Below are 27,963 nucleotides of genomic sequence, written 5' to 3'. Positions count from 1 at the left end.
GAAATATCATTTAATGCAGGTGGTACAAGTCCTGCATCATAGGATAAGGTATGGGCTTAATTGAAAGGATGAAGTGGTTGGACCGTGGAAGAAGGAAAATAAGGAAGGTTTTTAGATGGACATATTCTTTGATGCTGGTGGCACAAGTCCTTCATCATAGAATAATTAATGGGCTAAATATAAAGGATCAAGTGGTTGGACCATGGAAGATGGAGAAAAGAAAGGAAGCTTTTTAGATGAATATATCCTTTGATACAGGTGGTACAAGTCCTGCATCAAAGGATAAGTAATGGGCTAAATTGAAAGTATCAACGGTGTTGATCATGGAAGATGGAAAAAATGGAAAGTTTTAGATGGACATATCCTTTGATGCAGGTGGTACAAGTCCTGCATTATAGGATAAGGAATGGGCTAAATTGAAAGGATCAACTAGGTTGACCTTGGAAAATGGAAAAAAGGAAGGTTTTTAGATGGACATATCCTTTGATGCAGGTGGTACAAGTCCCGCATCATAGGATAAGGAATGAAAAAAATTGAAAGGATTAAGTGGTTGGACCATGGAAGATGGAGAAAAAAAGGAATGTTTTTAGATGGAAATATCCAATAATGCAGGTGGTAAAAGTCCTGCATCATAGGATAAGGAATGGGGTAAATTGAAAGGATCAAGTGGCTGGACCATGTTAGATGGAGAAAAAAAAGGAAGGTTTTTAGATGAACATATCCTTTGATGCAGGTAGTACAAGACCTGCATCATAGGATAAGGAATAAGATAAATTGAAAGGACCAAGTGGTTGGACCATGGAAGATGGAAAAAAAGGAAGGTTTTTAGATGAAAATATCCTTTAATGCAGGTGGTAAAAGTCCTGCATCATAGGATAAGGAATGGGCTTAATTGAAAGGATCAAGTGCTTAGACCATGTAAGATGAAAAAAAAAAATGAAGGTTTATAGATGGACATATCCTTTAATGCAGGTGGTACAAGTCCAGCATCATAGGATAAAGAATAAGATAAATTGGAAGGATCAAGTGGTTGGACCATGGAAGATGGAGAAAAGAAAGGAAGGTTTTTAGATGGACATATCCTTTGATGCAGGTGGTACAAATACTGCATCATAGGATAATTAATGGGCTAAATTGAAAGGATCAACTGGGTTGACCATGGAAAATGGAAAAAAAAGGAAGGTTTTTAGATGGACATATCCTTTGATGCAGCTGGTACAAGTCCCGCATCATAGGATAAGGAATGAGATAAATTTAAAGGACCAAGTGGTTGGACAATGGAAGATGAAGAAAAAAAGGAAGGTTTTTCGATGGAAATATCCTTTAATGCAGGTGGTAAAAGTCCTGCATCATAGGATAAGGAATGAGATAAATTAAAAGGATCAAGTGGTTGGACCATGGAAGATGGAGAAAAGAAAGGAAAGTTTTTAGATGGACATATCCTTTGATGCAGGTGGTACAAGTCCTGCATCATAGGATAATTAATGGGCTAATTTGAAAGGATGAACTACGTTGGCCATGGAAAATGGAAAAAATGGAAGTTTTTTAGATGGACATATCCTTTGATGGAGCTGGTGCAAGTCCCGCATCATAGGATAAGGAATGAGATAAATTTAAAGGACCAAGTGGTTGGACCATGGAAGATGAAGAAAAAAAGGAAGGTTTAAGATGGAAATATCCTTTAATGCAGGTGGTAAAAGTCCTGCATCATAGGATAAGGAATGGGATAAATTGAAAGGATCAAGTGGCTGGACCATGGAAGATGGAGAAAAAAAAGGAAGGTTTTTAGATGGACATATCCTGTAATGCAGGTGGTACAAGTCCTGCATCATAGGATAAGGAATGAGATAAATTGAAAGGATCAAGTGGTTGGACCATGGAAGATGGAAAAAAAAGGAAGCTTTTATATGGACATATCCTTTGATGCGAGTGGTACAAGTCATGCATCATAGGATAAGGAATGAGATAAATTGAAAGGCTCAAGTGGTTAGACCATGGAAGATGGAAAAAAAAGGAAGGTTTTTAGATGGACATATTCTTTGACGCAGAGGGTAAAAGTCCTGCATCATAGGATAAGGAATGAGATAAATTGGAAGGATCAAGTGGTTGGACCATGGAAGATGGAAAAAAAAGGAAGCTTTTATATGGACATATCCTTTGATACGAGTGGTACAAGTCCTGCATCATAGGATAAGGAATGAGATAAATTGAAAGGCTCAAGTGGTTAGACCATGGAAGATGGAAAAAAAGGAAGGTTTTTAGATGGACATATCCTTTAATGCAGGTGGTAAAAGTCCTGCTTCATAGGATAAGGAATAAGATAAATTGAAAGGATCAAGTGGTTGAACCATGGAAGATGGAAAAAAAAGGAAGGTTTTTAAATGAACATATCCTTTGATGCAGGTGGTACAAGTCCTGCACCATAGGATAATGAATGATATAAATTGAAAGGATCAAGTGGTTGGACCATGGAAGATGGAGAAAAAAAAAGTTGGGTTTTTAGATGGACATATCCTTTGATGCAGGTGGTACAATTCCTGCATTATAGGATAGGGAATGAGATAAATTGAAAGGATCAAGTGGGTGGACCATGGAAGATGGAAAAAAAAAAAAGGTTTTTAGTTGGAAATATACTTTATTGCAGGTGGTACAAGTCCTGCATCATAGGATAAGGAATGGGCTTAATTGAAATGATCAAGTGGTTGGACCATGGAAGAAAGAAAAAAAAGGAAGTGTTTTAGATGAACATATTCTTTAATACAGGTGGTACAAGTCTTGCATCATAGGATAACTAATGGGATAAATTGAACGGATCAACTGTGTTGACCATGGAAGATGGAAAAAAAAGGAAGGTTTTAGATGGAAATATCCTTTAATGCAGGTGGTACAAGTCCTGCATCATAGGATAAGGAATGGGCTTAATTGAAAGGATCAAGTGCTTGGACCATGGAAGATGGAGAAAAAAAAGGAAGGTTTTTAGATGGACATATCCTTTAATGCAGGTGGTACAGGTCCGGCATCATAGGATAAGGAATGAGATAAATTGAAAGGACCAAATGGTTGGACCAGGGAAGAAGGAGAAAAAAATGAAGGTTTTTAGATGGAAATATCCTTTATTGCAGGTGGTAGAAGTCCTGCATCATATGATAAGGAATGAGATAAATTGAAAGGACCAAGTGGTTGGACCAGGGAAGATGGAGAAAAAAAAGGAAGGTTTTTAGATGGAGATATCCTTTAATGCTGGTCGTAGAAGTCCTGCATCATTGGATAAGGAATGGGCTTAATTGAAATGATCAAGTGGTTGGACCATGGAAGAAGGAAAAAAAGGAAGTGTTTTAGATGAACATTTCCTTTAATACAGGAGTTACAAGTCCTGCATCATAGGATAATTAATGGGCTGAATTGAAAGGATCAACTGGGTTGACCATGGAAGATGGAAAAAAGGAAGGTTTTTAGATGGACATATCCTTTGATCCAGGTGGTGCAAGTCCTGCATCATAGGATAAGGAATGAGATAAATTGAAAGGATCAAGTGGTTGGACCATGGAAGATGGAAAATAAAGGAAGGTTTTTAAATGGACATATCCTTTGATGCAGGTGGTACAAGTCCTGCACCATAGGATAAGGATTGAGATAAATTGAAAGGATCAAGTGGTTGGACCATGGAAGATGGAAAAAAAAGGAAAGTTTTTAGATGGAAATATCCTTTAATGCAGGTGGAACAAGTCCTGCATCATAGGATAAGGAATGGGCTTAAGTGAAAGGATCAAGTGCTTGGACCATGGAAGATGGAGAAAAAGAAGGAAGGTTTTTAGATTGACATATCCTTTAATGCAGGTGGTACAAGTCCTGCATCTTAGGATAAAGAATGAGATAAATTTATAGGATCAAGCGGTTGGACCAGGAAATGGAAAAAAAAAAGGAAGGTTTTTAGATGGATATATCCTTAGATATAGGTGATACAAGTCCTGCATCATATGATAAGTAATGGGCTAAATTGAAAGGATCAACTGGATTGACTTTGGAAGATGGAAAAAAAAGGAAGGTTTTTAGTTGGACATATCCTTTGATGCAGGTGGTACAAGTCCTGCATCATAAGATAAGGAATGAGATAAATTGAAAGGACCAAGTGGTTGGACCATGGAAGATGGAGAAAAAAAAGGAAGGTTTTTAGATGGAAATATCCTTTAATGCAGGTGGTACAAGCCCTGTATCATAAGATAAGGAATGAGATAAATTGAAAGGATCAAGTGGTTGGACTATGGAAGATGGAGAAAAAAAGGAAGGTTTTTAGATGGATATATCCTTTGATGCAGGTGGTACAAGTTCTGCATCATAGGACAAGGAATGAGATAAATTGAAAGTATCAAGTGGTTGGACCATGGAAGATGGAGAAAAAAAAGGAAGGTTTTTAGATGGACTCGTTGATGCAGGTGGTACAAGTCCCGCATCATAGGATAATAAATGAGATAAATTGAAAGTATCAAGTGATTGGACCATGGAAGATGGAAAAAAGGAAGGTTTTTAGTTGGACATATCCTTTGATGCAGGTGGTACAAGTCCTGCATCATAGGAAAAGGAATGTGATAAATTGAAAGGATCAAGTGGTTGGACCATGGAAGATGGAGAAAAAACAGGAAGGATTTTAGATGGAAATATCTTTTAATGCAGGTGGTACAAGTCCTGCATCATAGGATAAGGAATGGGCTTAATTGAAAGGATCAACTGGGTTGACCATGGAAGATGGAAAAAAAGGAAGGTTTTTAGATGGACATATCCTTTGATGCATGTAGTACAAGTCCTGCATCATAGGATAAGGAATGAGATAAAGTGAAAGGATCAAGTGGTTAGACCATGGAAGATGGAAAAAAAGGAAGGTTTTTAGATGGACATATGCTTTGATGCAGGTGGTACAAGTCCTGCACCATAGGATAAGAAATGAGATCAATTGAAAGGACCAAGTGGTTTGACCATGGAAGATGGAGAAAAGAAAGGAAGGTTTTTAGATGGACATATACTTTGATGCAGATGATACAAGTCCTGCATCATAGGATAAGGAATGAGATAAATTGAAAGGATCAAGTGGTTGGACCATGGAAGATTAAATATAAGGAAGGTTTTTAGATGGACATATCCTTTGATGCAGGTGGTACAAGTCCTGCATCATAGGATGAGGAATGGGCTTAATTGAAAGGATCAAGTGGTTAGACCATAGAAGATGGAGAAAAGAAAGGATGGTTTTTAGATGAACATATCCTTTGATACAGGTGGTACAAGTCCTGCATCAAAAGATAAGTAATGGGCTAAATTGAAAGGATCAACTGTGTTGACCATGGAAGATGGAAAAAAAAAGGAATGTTTCTAGATGGACATATCCTTTGATGCAGGTGGTAAAAGTCCTGCATCATAGGATATGTAATGGGCTAAATTGAAAGGATCAACTAGGTTGACGATGGAAAATGGAAAAAAAGGAAGATTTTTAGATGGACATATCCTTTGATGCAGGTGGTACAAGTCCCGCATCATAGGATAATGAATGAGATAAATTGAAAGTATCAAGTGGTTGGACCATGGAAGATGGTAAAAAGGAAGGTTTTTTGTTGGACATATCCTTTGATGCAGGTGGTACAAGTCCTACATCATAGGATAAGGAATGAGATAAATTGAAAGGATCAAGTGGTTGGACCATGGAAGATGTAGAAAAAAAAGGAAGGTTTTTAGATTGAAATATCCTTTAATGCAGGTGGTACAAGTCCTGCATCATAGGATAAGGAATTGGCTTAATTGAAAGGATCAAGTGGTTGGACCATGGAAGATGAAGAAAAAAAAGGAAGCTTTTTAGATGGACATATTCTTTGATCCAGGTGGTATAAGACCTGCATCATAAGATAAGGAATGAGATAAATTGAAAGGATCAAGTGGTTGGACCATGGAAGATTTAAAAAAAGGAAGGTTTTTAGATGGACATATCCTTTGATGCAGGTGGTACAAGTCATGCATCATAGGATAAGGAATGGGCTTAATTGAAAGGATCAAGTGGTTGGACCATGGAAGATGGAAAAAAAGGAAGGTTTTTAGATGGACATATGCTTTGATGCAAGTAGTACAAGTCCTGCATCATAGGATAAGGAATAAGATAAATTGAAAGAGTCAAGTGGTTGGACCATGGTTTGGGTATATAAGATCGGATGACGAACAATGGCTCACACTTCCCTTAGCGGCAGCGTAGAGGGTGGACATCCCAAGCTCTCAAGAACTTGAAAAGACACTAATCCAAATGAGTGAAAAAATAGAAGTCGACATTTTGATAAGTGACTTAGATAATTTATTGCAAGATGACAACTCCTCCACCAAAGAAATTGAAAATCTCTGTGACAAAATCCGCACTTTACGACCCAATTGGGTGGCGTCTTGGAATGAACCGCGCCCAGGCTACTGGGACCAATCAACACAACCAACCTTCTATGAAGACACAGCAACACACACAAGAGACTCCAGATCAAGAGCATTCTACTACACAAACTTCCCGGTAAGTAAATGACTTTATTTTATATCGGCAGATTATTATTGGCAGACACATAATTTAAGTGAACATAGTGGCAGATATAGTGGCAGACATCCACATACATAAACACCAATATGCCGATATTTATCATCCAATATTTTTCAGAGAGACATCGAGCAAAGACTGGTCGATAATATACAATGCCAAAATAAGAATCCTAGAAGAACTAGCACCAACTCTGATACATTGGTGGCACGTATGGAAGTTAGCTTCACCAGCTCAAAAGAATCACCATCTACAAGACCTAAACTCAGCATTGACAAATTATGCAAGAACAAAAGAACTGATGGACTATGCATGGGCACATCTAAAACAACAGAACAAACAATACATAAGCGAATGGAACTAACTTCAATCCATTTGCAACTATTACCGCACAAGATATGACAGAACAAAGAGTAAAATATTCCGTTACTGGTACATTTGAATGCATTTGATTCCAGATTGGTGTAATGGTTGTATCAATGCTGCTAAGACTCATGGACTAACAACACTGGAGAACGATATACCAATCTATGTATACGACATCATACCATACGTCACAAGAGCTGGAAGAGACGTCCCTATTTTAGTCTGCAACAAACAGGGATTTGCTGACCCCATCAAATACTACGTCAATGACGATGCCAATGTAGTTTTAAATCAATCTTGTAAAGAACCATGGTCACTGTTAGGGACCATTTTTGATAATATAAGAGAAGGAATTTTCAAACTAGTTTTAGTTCTTGATATTATATTTAGTGATAAGCACTCTAGGGCTAAGTATCATGCATGTTAACTTAATGTAAATCAGTCAGTAGAGGAATATCGGTTTTCTCTAAATTCAAACTCCAACTACCGGATGTACAAGCGGATGGCATTTCCATCCCATCCGGTATCATAACTCGCATCACCGCCTCTACCGACAGATATTTTTCCAATGTTTGTAACTTAAATAAAACACCAAATGGCTAACTGTTTTGGTAATTCGTTCAAACACTTACTTATCAATTCAGTTAGCTTTTTGGACCATATAATCTACAAGCAACTCTCCAATGCTGCCATCCGACATAAGAAGTTCCTTTCGTTGTTCATCTGCCGACAATGTAAGTCCAAAGGTCGAGAGCCCCCCTGATGTGTCAGGGGGAGGGGGGTGGGGGGGGGGTTCCTTCCTTAAGTGCGCATTAGGGCCTGAGGCCTGCAGCTCAGCTGCAGATGCACACTTAAGGAAGGACCCCCCCCCCCCCCCTGTCATATCAGGGGGGGCTCTCGACTTTTGGACTTACATTGTCGGCAGAAATTGACTTACACAAATAACAAATAACAAAAATATCTTGAAAATGCTTCCTCCAGGCGTACATGTTACTTACAATTCTTCACATTCATCAATCTGATTTTATATGTTCTCTCCCAAACTTCTCCCTATAGTTTTCCGATAATTCAGTTGTACTTTCTGGAATACCTACAGTACAACTTGCTTATCATTCTTCAAATCTCTACCTTTGCAACTCCTTCTCTAACATTAACTTACCGCCTTCATTACATTGCTTACAAATCGTCAGTCCTTTTGGCATTACCAGAGATCTAAAGACTCTACTAATCACATGACGTCATCCTTGTGTGGTTCGTAGTTTCTTCCTCTGTTGTCATAATCAACAATAAATGACTAAAAAAAAAAAAAACTTATCATTATGCACACAAATACATTTCTTAAATTCATTCTAAATCTTGTTACATGAAAGTAATATCATCAACATTAGTGTATTTGGTAATCTCTATCTTTTGTGTCTGCTTACCAATTTCCTTGATACTTCGTTCCTTTCCTTCTTTTATTTTATAAATACCGTATGTGGTATTATCTCTTCTTATTTAGTACTGTTCCACAAGATAGCTCTTTGTAAAAAACCAACTATATTTTCTTTGAATTACTAGTGAGGTATAAAGATCTAAATTTAAATAAGATATACACTAAAGTTCCTAGTTTTATTAATTGAACTATGCAAAGAAACATGCATTCACTTGCTATGCATGTACAGAATACCGTGATGCAGATTGTGTATACCATTGCACATGTATAGGTCTATTTTCTATGAAATATTACACAAACTCTTCTACTCAATCTTATTTCATCTTCCATTCTAACTTGACATTCATTGGAATCTTATCATGAAGATCTGTATCTATTCCTAAATGAGAAACTTCTCATCTTTCTTTCAATCACGACATTTATTATATTTTGTATATTATCATCCTTTTTCTTTCATTCTCATATTCAGACTTTCCTCTAACTTGGTTTTTCGCCTGGAACATACAAATACATTCTTGTCACTCTATTCATCAACATCTCATCCTTCTTTCAATCACCACATTTATCATGTTTTGTATATTTTGTATATTATCATCCTTTTTCTTTCATTCTCATATTCAAACTTACCTCAAAAGAATCTTGGTCTTTCGCCTGAAACATATAAATACATTCTTGTCATTCCATTCTTCCACAATGGAATATTTGTTCTCCAAATCTTACACTCTCCTTCCTCACCCTCTTCTTCAATTTTCAGTCTGTCTGCCCTCATCTCATGCCAACCAAATTAATAGATTATTTTCTCAGTAATTTGAATTATCCTCATTACATTTATCTTTTTGCATTAATTCTTTGGTGTTTATTCATGGGTTGATTTTCTTTCATTCTTGGAATGTGCTTTTGGTTTACGCAACTGGCTCCACCCATAAATTTATTTCCAAGTCTAGATTCTAGGCCAGTGGTTCCCAACCTTCTTCCAGTGGTGACCCCATTTTAGCTTCACCATACTGTTTGCGACCCCACTCAAATATCAAGCTGTCTTAATGCATTATCTAAATTTCTTTTCAGTTCCTAATTTTTTTTCTTCATGATATCTCGCTTGATGGATGCGTCAGCTAACAGTTTTTCCATCTCCTTTTGCAGCTGCTTCTGCTGGTCTCGGAGTTTCTTAAAGTTGATAGCCTTTATTCTTCTTCTCTTCATTTCTTCATCCTCAAATTGCTGTCGAATTTCATACACTCTTACTCTACTTCTATTTCCCCTGGGTTTTTCAAGGGCCGCAGCTTTTTCCTCCTCTGATTTTGACTTGCGACCACGTCTTTTCTTTTGTGGTTCTTGACACTCTTGTGCACCTCTCTTGATTGTAGCTATATCTCCAGTCAAAACATCAGCTGGTAAGGTCTGAGAGTGACTAGAAGATGGATAACCGCTTACAGCTAGAGGTGATGCCTGAGCAGAATCTTCAAAGAAGTATTCTGGAGACCTTAGCAGGTCTGACTGAGTAGAATCTTCAAAGTGATCTGCTGGGGATCTTAGCAGGGCTGACTGGGTAGAATCTTCAAAGTGCTCTACTGGAGACTTTAGCAGGAGAGCCTGAGCAAAATCTTCAGAAAAGTCTACTGGAGATCTTAGTATAGCTGTCTCATAAAACCTCTCTTTAGAAGACCGCTGCAGACAGTCAGATATCTGAGAACCAGAGTGCACTGTGTTGGGGCTATTCAGTATCTGTTCGTCTGCATAGTTTCCATCAAGGGTTGCACAGCTACTTGTCGCATAAGGCGACTGGCTTGACTGCGAGTAGGTTGATTCTTCGGGTAGGTGGAAAGCAGAGACCATCAATGGAGATCCACTTGGGTAATCATGAACGCCATTCCAATTGGAAGTTACTTCCCTTGCAATGCTGGTAATATCTGAAACAAGGAAATAGACCCAATTAAGATATGAACCTTGCAAAAGAATGATAAATATTATAAGCTCTAGACATGGGTATATAGTAAAATGCATAATCTCTCTCTCTCTCTCTCTCTCTCTCTCTCTCTCTCTCTCTCTCTCTCTCTCTCTCTCTCACACACACACACACAACTTGTGACTAAACCTGGGAGAGTTGTATGTTAACCCTGGATAGGTACGCTCCTCGGACACCCCTTTAAGGGTATACTCGGACGCGAACGACCCCGACGGCAAAAAAAATTCTTGAAAAATCAGTTTTTGCAGTAACCTCCTTTTTTCTTTTGCCAAAAAAAAACTTCAATGAATGCTTAAAACAACTGTAAAGATAAATACTACTCATCTGCAGAAAAACTATTTATTATAAATATTTTAAAAAATTAAGTAGAAAAAAAAAGACCTGACATAAAATTTCATAAAAAAAAGTTTATACATATATACACAATTCCTTTTAGGAATTGATTCTGGAATGTTTAGGACACATCTTGATGTATTTTGGATGAAGTCAGACCCATGGAGGTGAAGATCTGAAATGAGAAAAAAAGGGTAACTTTTTTTGGCCAAAAAAATTTGTCCAAATTTCATGAATTTTTTTGGGTACCCAAATGAAATAGGAAGTGGCTAATTTTTTTAGGGAATAAACATATGTTATCCTAAAATAGAAATATGTAAAAAAATCTTCATTATTTTGTAAATTACATTTATATCAGGGGCCATATCAAAAGGTAATTTTTTGAGTACTTAAAAATTTCGTAAAAAAATACATATATTTAATATATAATATATAATCACAAATTCTATAGGGAACAAGAATATATATAGATAGGGCAGCTTACGCTTCGGATATGTCCACAAAATGGCCGCCAACCACACTGACTCAGACTCCCTAATCTGCCACTTGAATGTAGGAAGGGTATGTCAATTTCAAGGTGTTATTTATTAATCTAATTATTATTGGATATGCATAAAAATTGTATGGTGGGTTGCTGGATAATTGACGATTATTTTACGACTATAAAATTAAAATTCTGACCCAAAAAAAATTTTTTGAAGGGAAATAAAATCGAAAAAAAATAAAAATGTAAAACAATATAATATTTTAGCTAAAAAAAATGGATGATATTCAATCAAAAAAAAAAGTAAACAAAATTTTCCGACAAATAAACATCTAGAGGAATCATTACTCTGTGATAGTTCCTTAGAACGTAGTAATTTTGAAAGAATTGGGAAAAAACGAAAAAATGACAATCACCGGAAAATCGAACACATACCTATATATACGCCATATCTGGCTAAAAAAAAAAGATAGGCATGGGTAGCCAGATCATCTAGAAACACTTTCCAACACTATAAAAATATAAGTTTTGCGACACTACTTGCCAATTCCTTACGGTAACATGACTAAGCAAAAAAATGCAAAACAAATAAAAAGGGGCACTCGCGGAAAAATGGCTAACATTCTAATATACGGCATTTCAGAAAAAAAAAATTCAGCCACGTGCTAGGCAAACCATCAAGGCACATTTTCCGACAAATAAACATCTAAATGAATAATTACTCTGTGATAGTTCCTTAGTACGTAGTAATTTTGAAAGAAATGGGAAAAAACGAAAAAATGGCAATCACAGGAAAATCGAACACATACCTATATATACGCCATATCTGGCTAAAAAAAGAAGATAGGCATGGGTAGCCAGATCATCTAGAAACACTTTCCAACACTATAAAATTATAAGTTTTGCGACACTACTTGCCAATTCCTTACGGTAACATGACTAAGCAAAAAAATGCAAAACAAATAAAAAGGGGCACTCGTGGAAAAATGGCCATTCTAATATACGGCATTTCAGAAAAAAAAAATTTCAGCCACGTGCTAGGCAAACCATCAAGGCACATTTTCCGACAAATAAACATATAAATGAAATATTACTCTGTGATAGTTCCTTAGTACGTAGTAATTTTGAAAGAAATGGGAAAAAACGAAAAAAAGGCAATCACAGGAAAATCGAACAAATACTTATATATACGCCATATCTGGCTAAAAAAAAATAGGCATGGGTAGCCAGATCATCTAGAAACACTTTCCAACACTATAAAAACATAAGTTTTGCGACACTACTTGCCAATTCCTTACGGTAACATGACTAAGCAAAAAAATGCAAAACAAATAAAAAGGGGCACTCGCGGAAAAATGCCCAACATTCTAATATACGGCATCTCAGATAAAAAAAAAGACATGCACGTGTTAGCCCAACCATCAAGGCACACTTTCTAACACATAAACATGAAAAAAAAATCAATAATATACGGCAATTCCTTACTACGTAGTAAATTTTTACAAATATTGAAAAAAAACAGAAATTGGCAACCGCAGTTAAATACCCAATATACCAATAACTACGTTGTATCTGACAAAAACAAAATCACGCATGGGTAGCCAGATCATCTAGACACTTTCCAACACTAAAAAAGCAAAAGTTTCACGACACTATTTCGCAATATCTTACGGAAAAATGACTTGGCAAAAAAATGAAAAAAAATGAAAAAGGGACACTCGCGGTAAAATGCCCGACATTCTAATATACGGCATCTCAGATAAAAAAAAAGACATGCACGTGTTAGCCCAACCATCAAGGCACACTTTCTAACACATAAACATGAAAAAAAAATGAATAATATACGGCAATTCCTTACTACGTAGTAATTTTTACAAATATTGAAAAAAAACAGAAATTGGTAACCGCAGTTAAATACCCAATATACCAATAACTACGTTGTATCTGACAAAAACAAAGTCATGCATGGGTAGCCAGATCATCTAGACACACTTTCCAACACTAAACAAGCAAAAGTTTTACGACCCTATTTGGCAATATCTTACGGAAAAATGACTTGGCAAAAAAATGAAAAAAAATGAAAAAGGGGCACTCGCGGTAAAATGGTCCTCGTGGTGATGAACGACATTTTAACTAAAAAAAAAATCATGCACATGGTAGCCAAACAATCCACCAAGACTTTCCACAACTGATAACCTATACAAGTTGCACCATTCTACGACAATTTCATAATACGTAATAACTTTGATAATTATGCAAACTACCTTAGAAGGGTAAACTCGGTCGCGAACGACCCCGACGCGTCTCAGAAATCGGGGAAGGAGTACAGCTACAGCAATGCACATCTGGACACTACTAGAGCGTGTAGGGGAGACACCTCCTGCAGGTCGATCACCCACAAATTCAGTCACGGGGTTGAGTCACGTGAGAAAAACCTGGTTTTTTTTTACGCTCGGGGTCGCAAACGACCCATCGTACCTATCCAGGGTAATCCAACAACTAGAGATGGCTATATTTTTTTTTTATTAAAAAGTTAAATTAAATTCTTTTACAATCACAATATTTGTTGCATAGTTACATTCAATAGCATTTCTCTTCAAACATAACCCATCTAATTTAACAATTCACAAAATTACACATCTTGATTTTTATTTTTAGTTACTCTAAAACAATAATTTAAATAGTTTTTTTGTGAACATTCTATTCATTCTTTCTTTATAGATATGGCTATATAGTAAAATACGTAATCCCTTGACAATCTCTCTCTCTCTCTCTCTCTCTCTCTCTCTCTCTCTCTCTCTCTCTCTCTTTCTCTCTCTCTCTCTCTCTCTCACACACACACACACAACTTGTGGCTAAACCTGGGAAGTTTGTCTGTTAGTAATCCAGCAACTAGAGATGGCTATATAGTAAAATGGGTAATCACTCGACAAAATCTCTCTCTCTCTCTCTCTCTCTCTCACACACACACACACACACACACACACACAGACACAACTTGTGGCTAAACCTAGAAGGGTTGTCTGTTAATAATCCAGCAAAATTGACAGATGAAAATAAAAAGGTTTGAACCAAAATTAGCTCCTCGTTTTTACTTGTCATTGCATCAGAAAATTTCGTGAGCTGAGAGTTGGAATATTAGGGCAGACTGCTCTCCATCTCGTCCGTCAAATCACCGTCTTGCAACGATGATTCGGGTGAGCGGAGTGGTACCACTAACCCGTGAGTCTCGACCTCGTTGTGAAAGTTATCCATTGCAACTCCTTGACTTGTAAGAAAACCTGTCTTTTTCTGCTATTGAGTATAAGTCACTTTAAGCTCCGTGGGATGATGTGTAAAGTATGTTGGTGGACGGAGATGGCAGGCGTTTATATACATCAGGAGAGCTCGCTATACGTTTCAGCTCGGCTGGAGGCGTCAGGGGTTTCCGGTACGGGTCATGACGTACGCGCTGTGCAGTTCAACCGCGAACGTATATAGAAGCAATGACGTTTACTCGGTATACGACTAAGCCAGTCGTTGGTAATCTAAAGCGACATTATAGCATACTGGACGTATAGAAGTCATACATAAAAAAACAATAAGAATAAGAGAGAGAGAGAGAGAGAGAGAGAGAGAGAGAGAGAGAGAGAGAGAGAGAGAGAGAGAGAGAGAGAGAGAGAGAGTATTTCCCCGTTTATCGCTACCGGTATAGGGGATTCCCAAACTGCGGATTACCTGAGATTATTTGATCGAAAAGGGGAAGTTCAAGAAACTTGGTCTCAAAACCTTAGGTAATGTCTCACCTTCTACCCCTCTCCCTAACAGCCACCTTGTCCCACTGGTTGGAAGTTTAGATAACTGTTACCCACACATTTTTTTTTTTTTTTTTTTTTGCATTGAACTATATCTCTTCCATGTTGCTGTATAACCTGTTTCAACTTTAGCAGTGGGATTCCCCAAATTAGTCATATGCTAGCGTCAGGTATAAGGCAAGAGCGGTTTTCTATTGTCCTGATTTAAAACTTATGTGAAGGAAACATTCCAATGCTCTCTAGACCGAGGCTCCTAACCTTTTTATTTTTTTTTATCCCTTGGGTATTTTAATAAATTCCTTTTACTCCTAACATTTATGATGGAAAAGAGATACAAATTGTTATTGATATGAATCTACTATTGAATCTCATAGTAGATTACTTCATGTTTTAAGTTGTAGGCCTATTCAATAGGGGGTACATTTGATCTGAGAGAATAGCCAATAGGCCCTATTGGCTATTCTCTCAGATCAAATGTACCCCCTGGAGAGTAAAACATGTACCACTGGGGGTAGGCCTACATGTACCCCAGATGGGGAACCCCGGCTATATGCCAGTGTCCTGTCTCTAGGGCATTGTCCTGTTCCTTGCCTCTGTCCTTCATGATAACTCATGAAAATATGAAGAGATTTATCCATATTGGAATGTATAGGATGTTATTTAAGGAGCCTCATGTAAACCTCTGGTAAGGGTTATATAAGTTTGTGATGACTTGGAAAAAGTTATTTATGTTTATGTTATTAAGGTTCAGTTTTTATGGTAAAATATGGCAAAATTGTTACCAGACAAAGAAGAATTTACTAGACATCATATGGTCTTCATTTTAATATTAGAAATATTTGAAATGCAGTATAACTAACAATTTATTATTATTATAATTATTATTATTATTATTATTATTATTATTATTATTATTATCATAGATCGAGTAAACCTCTTCACTTCAATAAATACTATAAAACAAAATTTGTCAATTTTCAAAGGAAATTTCACTCCAACGAAACAGTAGTATATATAAAAATAATATTCATACGTAGCCTACATCATTCCGTTGCTAAAAATAAACATTTGAATTCGTATAGAATTATCTAATAGGATTTCTGACAAATAAGTTGAAAAAAAAAAGAAAAAAAAAGATGAAGCAACTCCAGAAGAAACCGGAAAAACCATACTAAAGTTTGTTTATTTTAGTTTTATTTGCTGGCAAATTTTAAAGGTTAAAAAAAGTGTCTGGTTTCAATTCCAGTTTCATCAGAATAGATACTCACCAGAACGTCAGCCGGGTAAGCCCAAGCAAAACGTACCCCGGATCCAAATCGGACAGCCTCTACAACCTTCACAACCCTTTCAGAAGGCTAAAATCACTCGCTACAAAACAATTCTTACTCACTCTTCAGCCTCTACAACATTACAACACCTCCAAAAGGCTCAAATCACTTGTAGTTCCTGTCTCTCAGACAGCGTTTACAATGTTTAAAGTACACAGCTTAAACTCAATGTCTCGGGCTGGGATCGATCTGAAGCCATGCAAATGCTAGGCAAACACGTTACCACTGTATTAGCCAGGAAGCTAGGCTTTCGGGGTCATCTGCATACTGATCTTAAGGTATTTTATATCTATTTATTATTTCTCGTTCATAGTTTATTTCCTATTTCCTTTCCCTGTCAGTACAAACTCGAATTGAAAAGACACAACACCACTCAATGTGGTATTTTCTTTACATACAAAATACCAAATGTGGAATAGACTTCCAGTTGATGTAGTGAACAGTAACACGGTAAACAAGTTCAAGAATAAGTAACACAAGTTCATAAAAACTCTTCAAACGTTTAAACTAAATCGTTCTACCCAAGAGCAAATGGAGTCTCCCCGGATGGACTAAAAATTCTGAGACATCCAAAATCTTTGTGATTCACTGAGCTATTTTTCTTGTTGGGGCCCTTAGGCTTGTAGCATCTTCATTTTCCAATCAGGGTTGTAGCTTGGCTTGTAATAATAATAATGATAATAATAATAATAATAATAATAATAATAATAATAATAATAATAATAATAATAATAATAATAATAATGATGATGATGGCCACCGCTATAAGTGGCAAAGAACGAGATGTTATTATTATTATTATTACATGCTAGGCTACAACCCTAGTTAGAAAAGCAGGATGCTATAATCCTAAGGGCTCCAACAAGGAAAACAGTCCAGTGAGGAAAGGAAATTAAGAAATAAATAAGCGACATGAGAAGCACTGAACAATAAAAATATTAAAAAAAAAAAAAAAACAGTAACAACATTAAAACAGATATTTCATATATAAACTAGAAAGAGAGACTTATGCCAGTCTGGCCAACATAAAAACATTTGTTGCAAGTTTGAACTTTTGAAGTTAAATTTTGGATTTGGAAGATTTTGTAGTGAGAATCTCAAAGTAGAGAAAGTATGAATTCTGAAAGAATCACTGATAGATTGACAATGACGTAGAAATAAAAAGGATGTGGAAACGTGATTAATTATTCATATTAGTTGTGGAATGATCTTCCTAATCGGGTAGTTCAATCAGTAGAACTTCAAAAGTTCAAACTTGGAGCAAATATTTTTATGTTGAACATGCTGACATAAGCCTTTTTATAGTCTATAAATGAATTGTCTGTTTTAATGTTATTAATGTTTTTTTAGAAATTTTATTTTAGTTTTTCATTACTTCTTATATCGTTTATTTATTTCACTGTTTTCTTTTCCTGACTAAGCTATTTTTTCTGTGTTGGAGCCTTGGGGCTGATGCTTTTTCCAACTAGGATTATAGCATGGTTAATAATAATAATAATAATAATAATAATAATAATAATAATAATAATAATAATAATAATGATAATAATAATAATAATAATAATAATATTGTCGCTCATCCATATGCATCTATTCCTCCTTTCCTCTTATTCTTTTTATTTTCCTTTTTTTTTCTCATTCTAAAGTACCATCAAATCTATTGAGCAAAAAAAGAGAAATCACGAAACTCAACTCAATTATTCTTCAGACATTTTCTATTCAAAATTCATATTTATCAATGTCAGTCCAGTAGATTATTTACTACAATCTTATCTTATCACAAAGTGCTTTGTCAAACTCTTCCTTATCAGAATAATAGATGGTAAGGGTAGAAGACTCTTTACCTTCATTTTTACTTTACTTTCTCGCTCATGAATGGCAGGGGTAAGGGACAGTGACTGGCTATATATACGCATGATCAGTGCCCAAGTCTCCTCTAAGACCAGGGAAGGCCAGGCAATGGCTGCTGATGGCTCTCCGGGTAGACATATAGGCTTCCTCAAAACCCCATCCTTAACTCAAAAGAATGGTGTGTTGCAGATACTAAAGGTACTGACGAGTTTCAGCGGGACTCGAACCCCAGTCTGGCGATCACCTCGCAGAGAAGTTACCAATAGGCCACAGACACCCTGAGCAGTTCTTCTAGAACACTACAAAAGTCTTGTGTAGTGCCATAGTCTGTGTAGAATGGTTAGAATTCTCTTGCTGGGGGTACACTCAGGCGCACTATTCTATCCGTTTCCTTATTTCTTTTCCTCACTGGGCTATTTCCCCTATTCTCCTCATAACCTAACTACATTAAGACAAACATTGTTCACTCAATGGGTTAACTACTGCAATGTAATTATTACATTGTTAGACTAAATTAAATTCTAAAGTTTTACAGCCAGACGGATGTATAAAATGGCACATTTATTTTACCTTGCTTTAAATAAATGCATTTCCCAAACTTACTCTCAAAGTTTGTGTATCTATTAAAGAACAAATATAATAATCTTCCTTAGGTTTATCTCACGCCATTACATATAATTCATTGCCCTAATTTGAGTATCTATTAGAGAAAGTCATATTAATATTCTTATAGGCTCATCCCAACCATTGCAAATAATGTCTTTCCATAGTTTATATTTTTAGTAGACAAATATCATTATCATCAGCTTCAACTAAACACTAAATGAATCACTTACAATAATTCACTCCATAAGGATCCGAGACTATATACTTTACATAAGCAAAATGTCTGATTATTAGTTAATAAAAATCTAAGTCCTTCTAAAGACTTATTAAAAGGCCATATAGATAAAAAGGATATTAAAAATATTATCTTCACCGCAACTTTTTATTCATATGACTTCTTACAAAATTGCTTCATCGAAAAAAATAATTATGGTATTCAAAAAAAAAAAAAAAAAAATATACAGCAGTTAAAAATAGCCCAACAATTATGTTGTTGAAGATTGATCAAACTTTAAAATTATCTTTTAATTTATAGATTATAAAAATAAAGGACTTTCATATTACCTAATGCACACTTCTCATTTCTCAAAAATTTAGAATACATTTGCTATAAAACTCCTCTGTAATGTATAAATAAACTTTTTTCGCCAGTTATCACAATATCAGGTACATGGTTTATATAAGCATTTACTAAAATATCTTTAAATTAATAGTTAGACATTATAAATTATCTTTAACGTAAATAAATATTCTTGATAACTTAACGAAGGCAATTTGAACATACTGTACAGTGTGTAAATAATTAATATTGCTAATTACAAGAACAAAAAACAAAATAAATATTTGTAATAAATGACTATTTAAAATTAAACGAAATAAAAAACAGATAAGTTATTGGTTAGAATAAACAATGGCAACTATTATTTCCAACACAATTATATTAATTATCAAAGGCCTCTTCGATACTCACTACTTTAATCTTTAATTTCTTGCAGAAAATTACCTCATTACTTTTAATCTTGTTCAGCATTTTCCAACTTCTCGGCCTCAAAAATTATCCAGCAAATTCAAAATTAAGTCGGCCAAGATTCAACTCTCACATTTCTCTTCCTCTTGTTTTGTTAATGTTTTTATAGTTTATAAAGTGATATTTATTTCAATATTATTGCTCCTCTTAAAATATTTTATTTTTCCTTGTTTCCTTTCCTCACTAAGCTATTTTCCCTGTTGGAGCCCATGGGCTTATAGCATCCTGCTTTTTCAACTAGAGTTGTGGCTTAGTGAGTAGTTATAATAATAATAATTATAATAATAATAATAATAATAATAATAATAATAATAATAATAATAATAATAATAATAATAATAATCATGATATATTACTATTTATTCAATAATCAAATAAATCAACGGAAAGCCATCTTTAAAATCAGAGGTAATTGGAAAAATCATCTTAGAAATCAGAGGTAATTGGAAAAATCATCTTTAAAATCAGAGGTTATTGGAAAAATCATCTTAGAAATCAGAGGTAATTGGAAAAATCATCTTTGAAATCGGAGGTAATTGGAAAAAATCATCTTAGAAATCAGAGGTAATTGGAAAATCATCTTTAAAATCAGAGGTAATTGGAAAAATCATCTTAGAAATCAGAGGTAATTGGAAAAATTATCTTTACAATCAGAGGTAATTGGAAAAATCATCTTTACAATCGGAGGTAATACGAAAAATCATCTTTAAAATCAGAGGTAATTGGAAAAATCATCTTTTAAATCAGAGGTAACTGGAAAAATTCTCTTTGAAATCAGAGGTAATTGGAAAAATCATCTTTAAATCAGATGTAATTGGAAAAATCATCTTTGAAATCAGAGGTAATTGGGAAAATCCTCTTTAAAATCAGAGGTAATTGGAAAAACATCTCTGAAATCAGAGGTAAATGGAAAAATCATTTTTGAAATCAGAGGTAATTGGAAAAATCATCTTTAAAATCAGAGGTAATTGGAAAAATCATCTTTGAAATCAGAGGTAATTGGAAAAATCATCTTTAAAATCAGAGGTAATTGGGAAAATCATCTTTAAAATCTGAGGTAATTGGAAAAATAATCTTGAAAATCAGAGGTAATTGGAAAAATCATCTTTAAAATCTGAGTGAATTGGAAAAAATCATCTTTAAGATCAGAGGTAATTAGAAAAATCATCTTTAAAATCAGAGGTAATTGGAAAAAAATCATCTTTAAAATCCGGGGTAATTGGAAAAATTATCTTTGAAATCAGAGGTAATTGGAAAAATCATCTTTGAAATCAGAGATAATTGGAAAAATCATCTTTGAAATCAGAGAAACTGGAAAAAAAATCATCTTTAAAATCAGGGGTAATTGGAAAAATTATCTTTGAAATCAGGGGAAATTGAAAAAAAATCATCTTTAAAATCAGAAGTAATTGGAAAAATCATCTTTGAAATCAGGGGAAATTGGAAAAAAAATCATCTTTAAAATCAGAGGTAATTAGAAAAATCATCTTTGAAATCAGGGGAAACTGGAAAAAATCATCTATAAAATCAGGGGTAATTGGAAAAATAATCTTTGAAATCAGAGGTAATTGGAAAAATCATCTTTAAAATCCGGGGTAATTGGAAAAATTATCTTTGAAATCAGAGGTAATTGGAAAAATCATCTTTGAAATCAGAGGTAATTGGAAAAATCATCTTTGAAATCAGGGGATACTGGAAAAAAAATCATCTTTAAAATCAGGGGTAATTGGAAAAATTATCTTTGAAATCAGGGGAAATTGGAAAAAAATCATCTTTAAAATCAGAAGTAATTGGAAAAATTATCTTTGAAACCAGGGGAAATTGGAAAAAAATCATCTTTAAAATCAGAGGTAATTAGAAAAATCATCTTTGAAATCAGGGGAAACTGGAAAAAATCATCTTTAAAATCAAGGGTAATTGGAAAATCATCTTTGAAATCAGAGGTATTTGGAAAAATCATCTTGAAAATCAGAGGTGATTGGAAAAATCATCTTTAAAATCAGAGGTAATTGGAAAAAAAATCATCTTTAAAATCAGAGGTAATTAGAAAAATCATCTTTGAAATCAGGGGAAACTGAAAAAAAATCATCTTTAAAATCAGAGGTAATTGGAAAAATCCTCTTTGAAATCAGGGGAAATTGGAAAAAAATCATCTTTGAGATCAGAGGGAATTGGAAAAATTATCTTTAAAATCAGAGGTAATTGGAAAAAAATAATCTTTAAAATCAGAGGTAATTAGGAAAATCATCTTTGAAATCAGGGGAAACTGAAAAAAAATCATCTTTAAAATCAGAGGTAATTGGAAAAATCCTCTTTGAAATCAGGGGAAATTGGAAAAAAATCATCTTTAAAATAAGAGGTAATTGGAAAAATCCTCTTTGAAATCAGAGCTAATTGGAAAAAATTGTCTTTAAAATCAGAGGTAATTGGAAAAGTCATCTTTGAAATGAGGGGAAATTGGAAAAAAAATTATCTTTAAAATCAGAGGTAATTGGAAAAATCATCTTTGAAATCAGAGGAAACTGGAAAAAAAATCATCTTTAAAATCAGGGGTAATTGGAAAAATTATCTTTGAAATCAGGGGATATTGGAAAAAAATCATCTTTAAAATCAGATGTAATTGGAAAATCATCTTTGAAATCAGAGGTAATTGGAAAAATCATCTTTAAAATCCGGGGTAATTGGAAAAATTATCTTTAAAATCAGAAGTAATTGGAAAAGTCATCTTTGAAATCAGGGGAAATTGGAAAAAAATCATCTTTAAAATCAGAGGTAATTGGAAAAATCATCTTTGAAACCAGGGGAAAGTGGAAAAAAATAATCTTTAAAATCAGAGGTAATTAGAAAAATCATCTTTGAAATCAGGGGAAACTGGAAAAAATCATCTTTAAAATCAGGGGTAATTGGAAAAATCATCTTTGAAATCAGGGGAAAGTGGAAAAAAATCATCTTTAAAATCAAAGGTAATTGAAAAAATCATCCCTCCTTTCGAAGGGTAATTCACACAATTCACAGGACTAGAAAGAACAATAGCTTCTCTCCAACACTCCTACCTGTAAAGAAAAGAGTTAAAAAAAGGCAGAAAAACACATGTCAATATTGGGGGATTACCCCATTCTAGACTACCCATCAGCTCGTTACCCCCACAACAAGCTAGCTATTCTGTTTAGTGATACAAATTCATTGACATGCCAACACTACCTAGCAGATGTCCCAAATCTATTCTGCTTAGTGATTCAAATTCACTGACATGCCAACACTACCTAGCAGATGTCCCAAATCTATTCTGCTTAGTGATTCAAATTCACTGTCATGCCAACACTACCTAGCAGATGTCCCAAAGCTGTGCTGGTTAGTGATTCAAATTCACTGTCATGTCAACACTACCTAGTAATTGTCCCAAACATACTCTGGTTAGTAATTCAAATTCAATACCTGTCATATCAACACTACCTAGCAGATGTCCCAAACATATTTTGGTTAGCGATTCAAATTCACTTTCATGTCAACACGACCTAGCAGATGTCCCAAACCTATTTTGCTTAGTGAATCAAATTCTCTGTCATGTCAACACTACCTAGCAGATGTCCCAAACATATTCTGGTTAGCGATTCAAATTCACTGTCATGTCAACACTACCTAGCAAATGTCCCAAACCTATTCTGCTTAGTGATTCAAATTCAATGTCATATCAACACTACCAAGCAGATGTCTCAAACATATCCTCGTTAGCGATTCAAATTCACTGTCATGCCAACACTACCTAGCAGATGTCCCAAACATATTCTGCTTAGTGATTCAAATTCTCTGTCATGTCAACAATACCAAGCAGATGCCCCAAACATATTCTGGTTAGCGATTCAAATTCACTGTCATGTCAACACTACCTAGCAGATGTCACAAACCTATTCTGCTTAGTGATTCAAATTCACTGTCATGTCAACTAAACCTAGCAGATGTCCCAAACCTATTCTGCTTAGTGATTCAAATTCACTAACTCTTATGTCAACCTAAACTAGCAGATGTCCCAAACATATTCTGGCTATTGGTTCAAATTCTAAGTCATGTCAACACAACCTGTCAGATGTTCCAAACATATTCTGGTTAGTAATTCAAACTCACCAAATGTCATGTCAACCCAACCTTGCAGATGTCCCAAACATATTCTGGTTATTGGTTAAATTCACTGTCATATAAAGACAACCTGGCAGATGTTCCAAACCTATTCTGGTTAGTGATTCAAATTCACTGTCATGTCAACCCAACCTAGCAGATGTCCCAAACATGTTCTGGTAAGTTAATCAAATTCCCTAACTGCCATGTCAACCTAACCTAGCAGATGTTCCTAACATATTCTAGTTATTAGTTCAAATTCACTGTCATGTCAACCCAACCTAGCAGATGTCCCAAACATATTCTGGTTAGTGATTCAAATTCACTGTCATGTCAACACAACCTAGCAGATGTCCCAAACATATTCTGGTTAGTGATTCAAATTCACTGTCATGTCAACCCAGCCTAGCAGATATCACAAACATATTCTGGTAAGTGAATCAAATTCCCTAACTGCCATGTCAACCTAACCTAGCAGATGTCCCAAACATATTCTGGTTAGTGATTCAAATTCACTGTCATGTCAACAAAACCTAGCAGATGTCCCAGACATATTCTGGTTAGTGATTCAAATTCACTGTCATGTCAACCCAACCCAGCAGATGTCCCAAACATATTCTGGTAAGTGAATCAAATTCCCTAACTGCCATGTAAACCTAACCTAGCAGATGTCCCAAACACATTCTGGTTAGTGGTTCAAATTTACTGGCATGTCAACCCAACTTAGCAGATGTCCCAAACATATTCTGGTTAGTGATTCAAATTCACTGTCATGTCAACCCAACCTAGCAGATATCCCAAACATATTCTGGTTAGTGATTCAAATTCACTGACATGTCAACCCAATCTAGCAGATGTCCCAAACCTACACTGGTTAGTGGTTCAAATTCACTGGCATATCAACCCAACCTAGCTGATGTGCCAAACATATTCAGGACAGTGAATCAAATTCACCAGCTACATCAACCCTAAACCCAGTCAGTCATACTTAATGTGCTGTCAATATCCTATCAACTCTCCAGCTGAATTGGAACCAGTGACTTCCTGCCATATCAGCAGTCCCTCTGCCAACTGAGCTATGGAGAGATACTACAAGATGTAACAATAGAAGTTAGTCGAAAGTCTTCCCTATAATTCTTAAGTAGGTCTTAAAATCAGTCAACTGTTCCACTAGTGTTCCCACCCGTAACCAATCTACTTTCACCTTGTACTGAATGACTAAATATCACAGAAATGACTAGAATGGTTACTTAGACTTGCATGACCGGCATAGTAGTTGACTCAAACCTATTCTAATTTGTACTTAATAATATCACAGCATTGATTAGATAGTTACTTGAATTACAGAATACTAACATCATCAATTATCACACTAATGACTCATCTATTATGATCAACTTTGAAGTTACTCCCTGTTAAATAAGGTAGATACTCAATTCTACAAAAAAAAATTAATTAGGGTCTTACCAAGCCCTGTGATGTGTAATGGTGTATTACTGTAGTGTTTCAGTGTTGTTATTGCAACTGAATTATCTAAGTGTAAAATGGAGTTGCAATCCAAGGTAGGTGGAATAACCTCCCATCCAAGAGTTGCATTCTGAGATAAGTGGAATAACCTTCTTTCAGAGAAGTTACTCTAAACTGGAATTTAGTTTAGCTGGAGGTTCTCGCCCATCGACTTGCAAGGCTCTCGACGTCTAGGAACTGAAGCCTCTATCAGGGTTCCACTGATTCTGCTGAAGGTTTCACCCACCAGCACTGAAGCGCCGTCTCAAGTCCATGAGCTAGGGGGGTTCTATCCAAACAATTTTGATTTGCACCTTACATCCTTGGCTAAGAACTCGTGAACTGCTTGACAATACAAAATACTCCCGTTTCAGATAGCTGTTGGGAAATTCTGATTTTCGCAGTGGGTTCACAAGGGCGAAGATACATTCTTGACATCTGACCACAGGGTAAACATCTTCTCCTTGAAGACGAGCATCTGTTTCTTGAGAAGCGCCTCGCTTTTCCGCAGCTCCTCAACCTGTTTTTTCAACATGTCCCTCTCATTCTTCACTTCTTGTAGTTCCCTCACATCTCTCTCCCTCGCCTCCTTCTGCATGTCTCTGTGTCTCTTGGCATTGACAGCATTCAACCTCTTCCTTTCCATTTCTTTGTCCTCGAAGGGTTGGGTGATCTCGTAGACCTTTGGTTTCTTGGCCTTGGGCAGATTTGCCCCAGAGTCAGATTTTGGCTTACGGCCTCTTTTCCTTTTGCCAGCGCTTGAAACATCGGCAGGTGAAGCCATTTGGGAAATAATTTCTTCAGAAGGTGTAGGTGATTGAACACTGCTATTCAGATAGCTGTTCAGGTTGGCGTACGAACATGTGGAGGTTTCATATGTTGGAGGTGCAAGCAGGTTCACATCAGCTGGGTTCATAGTGATCAGATCTGGAAAGAGAGAGATTAGCTCTTTAGCAAGCTTTGAAGAACTAGTTCTGCTTTTCCAAAATGGATAAGTTAACCAGAAAGCATCAAGCAGGAAAATACAAGGGATACAAAATTAGTTCTATTAAAAGGCTAGTCTTACGTGGTACTCAACCTATTTTGTATAATTTTTTTTCTAGCCATTTAACTTGAGTTATTCTTTACTTTCTCTTTCATGAAAATACACTATCACACACAACTGGTTTTTTCAGTTATCCCAAACTTTCCTTACCATTTCATACAATGCTATATAAATTCTAGAACAAATACACCTGCAATTAACAATTTTTTTCAATCAGGAATATTTTGTTTTGTCATTTCTCTTAAATGCAAGATTATTTTCCAACTTAAGCTAGAGTACCACCTAAAGAAATACCTAAAAACACATAAAACTTTGACTAGATGAAAATTTCTATATTTGCAAGGAATCTAACTTATAAGGCTTCAAAGCACAAGTCCACTTTTAATTATGAAAAGATGAAAATTTCTTTTTGCTACAGAATTATAAAATTACAATCTTCACTAATGACTACCGATGTATAAAATACTTTTTTCACTAATGCACTAATGGCTACCGAGGTATAAAATACATTATTCACTCTGGCTACCGAGGTATAAAATACATTATTCACTCTGGCTACCGATGTATAAAATACTTTTTTCACTAATGCACTAATGGCTACCGAGGTATAAAATACATTATTCACTCTGGCTACCGAGGTATAAAATAATTTTTTCACTAATGCACTAATGGCTACCGAGGTATAAAATACATTATTCACTCTGGCTACCGAGGTATAAAATACATTATTCACTAATAGTTATCGATGAATAAAATGAGAGAGAGAGAGAGAGAGAGAGAGAGAGAGAGAGAGAGAGAGAGAGAGAGAGAGAGAGAGAGAGAGAGTATGATATATACCTTTAATATGCTGTTTAATGCCTTCATACAGAATAGTATCTTTGACAACGCCAACGGCTCCGGGCTGGACTTCCCCAATGTCATTGATCAGACAGTTGTCGTAGCCAACACCGTCGGCCTCCGTCGTAATAATGGTGCCAAATCCTTCTTCAATACTCTGGATGGGTACTTCTGTCCCTTGTGGGATGAGGAATTCTCTGAGTTCGATATTCATGGTGAATAACGTTTAAAAGGGGGTAAAGTGTTTGCTAAAGAGCGAACGTTCTGTGCCTCTTGACACTTTGATATCTAGCGAGTGACTGAATGGGCCGGCTCGTTCGTTCGTTCGTTTGAGATTGCCATGCCTCATAGTATGACACAGGCTCTTGTCCTAGACAGCCCGTAAGAGAATAGCTATCTGGAATGAGAACTCCTAAAGGAGCAATATAGTTTATTAAAAGAAGAGGTAGAATTGGAATGAGTCTGGAACAGGAAAAGGATGCAGGATAAGGAATAAAAGGATGTAGTATGAGGGATAAAGGAGAGGTATGACAAGACTTGGCAAGGGGCAGAAAGCAACCCGAAAAAGGGGACTCCTTTTTAGGTCCACGAAAGAAAGTTTTTAGTCAGAGAAAATAGTATTGATAGTAGCAAGTCCCAGTAAGTAAAAGAAACTGGGAGAGGAGAGAAGGAGTTTAGTAGGAGAGAAAAGGAGTAGGTTTAAGCAAAGAAGCTTATTCCTGCTC

At 35.6% G+C, this 27,963-nt stretch overlaps 2 protein-coding genes across 2 annotated transcripts; both read right to left on the bottom strand.

Annotated features, from left to right (window-relative positions):
- Positions 1 to 8,634: 8,634 nt before the first annotated feature.
- On the bottom strand, positions 8,635 to 14,475 carry LOC137640599 (uncharacterized). The gene is made up of 2 exons (XM_068373110.1): positions 14,227 to 14,475; positions 8,635 to 10,258 (listed from the first exon to the last, which is right to left on the bottom strand). The coding sequence occupies exons 1-2, from the start codon at positions 14,231 to 14,233 to the stop codon at positions 9,420 to 9,422; spliced, it is 846 nt and encodes a 281-aa protein (XP_068229211.1). The 5' UTR covers positions 14,234 to 14,475; the 3' UTR covers positions 8,635 to 9,419.
- Positions 14,476 to 19,155: 4,680 nt separating this feature from the next.
- LOC137641504 (uncharacterized) lies at positions 19,156 to 27,525 on the bottom strand. The gene is made up of 2 exons (XM_068374122.1): positions 27,239 to 27,525; positions 19,156 to 26,283 (listed from the first exon to the last, which is right to left on the bottom strand). Exons 1-2 carry the CDS (start codon positions 27,450 to 27,452, stop codon positions 25,766 to 25,768), a joined length of 732 nt encoding a protein of 243 aa, XP_068230223.1. The 5' UTR covers positions 27,453 to 27,525; the 3' UTR covers positions 19,156 to 25,765.
- Between the last annotated feature and the right edge of the window lie 438 nt (positions 27,526 to 27,963).

The sequence above is a fragment of the Palaemon carinicauda genome, chromosome 5, assembly GCF_036898095.1.
Source record: "Palaemon carinicauda isolate YSFRI2023 chromosome 5, ASM3689809v2, whole genome shotgun sequence".
Classification (NCBI taxonomy): domain Eukaryota; kingdom Metazoa; phylum Arthropoda; class Malacostraca; order Decapoda; family Palaemonidae; genus Palaemon; species Palaemon carinicauda.
Note: the sequence above shows the minus strand (reverse complement) of the source record. Positions and strands in the feature narration are given on the sequence as shown.

What these genes read in the sequence shown, in the direction of transcription:
- LOC137641504 (XM_068374122.1), bottom strand. Translation starts at nt 27,452, where the DNA reads ATGAATATCGAACTCAGAGAATTCCTCATCCCACAAGGGACAGAAGTA. An exon ending in CATTAAACAGCATATTAAAG is followed by an intron (nt 26,284 to 27,238) that starts GTATATATCATA and finishes CTCTCTTTCCAG; the next exon opens with ATCTGATCACTATGAACCCA.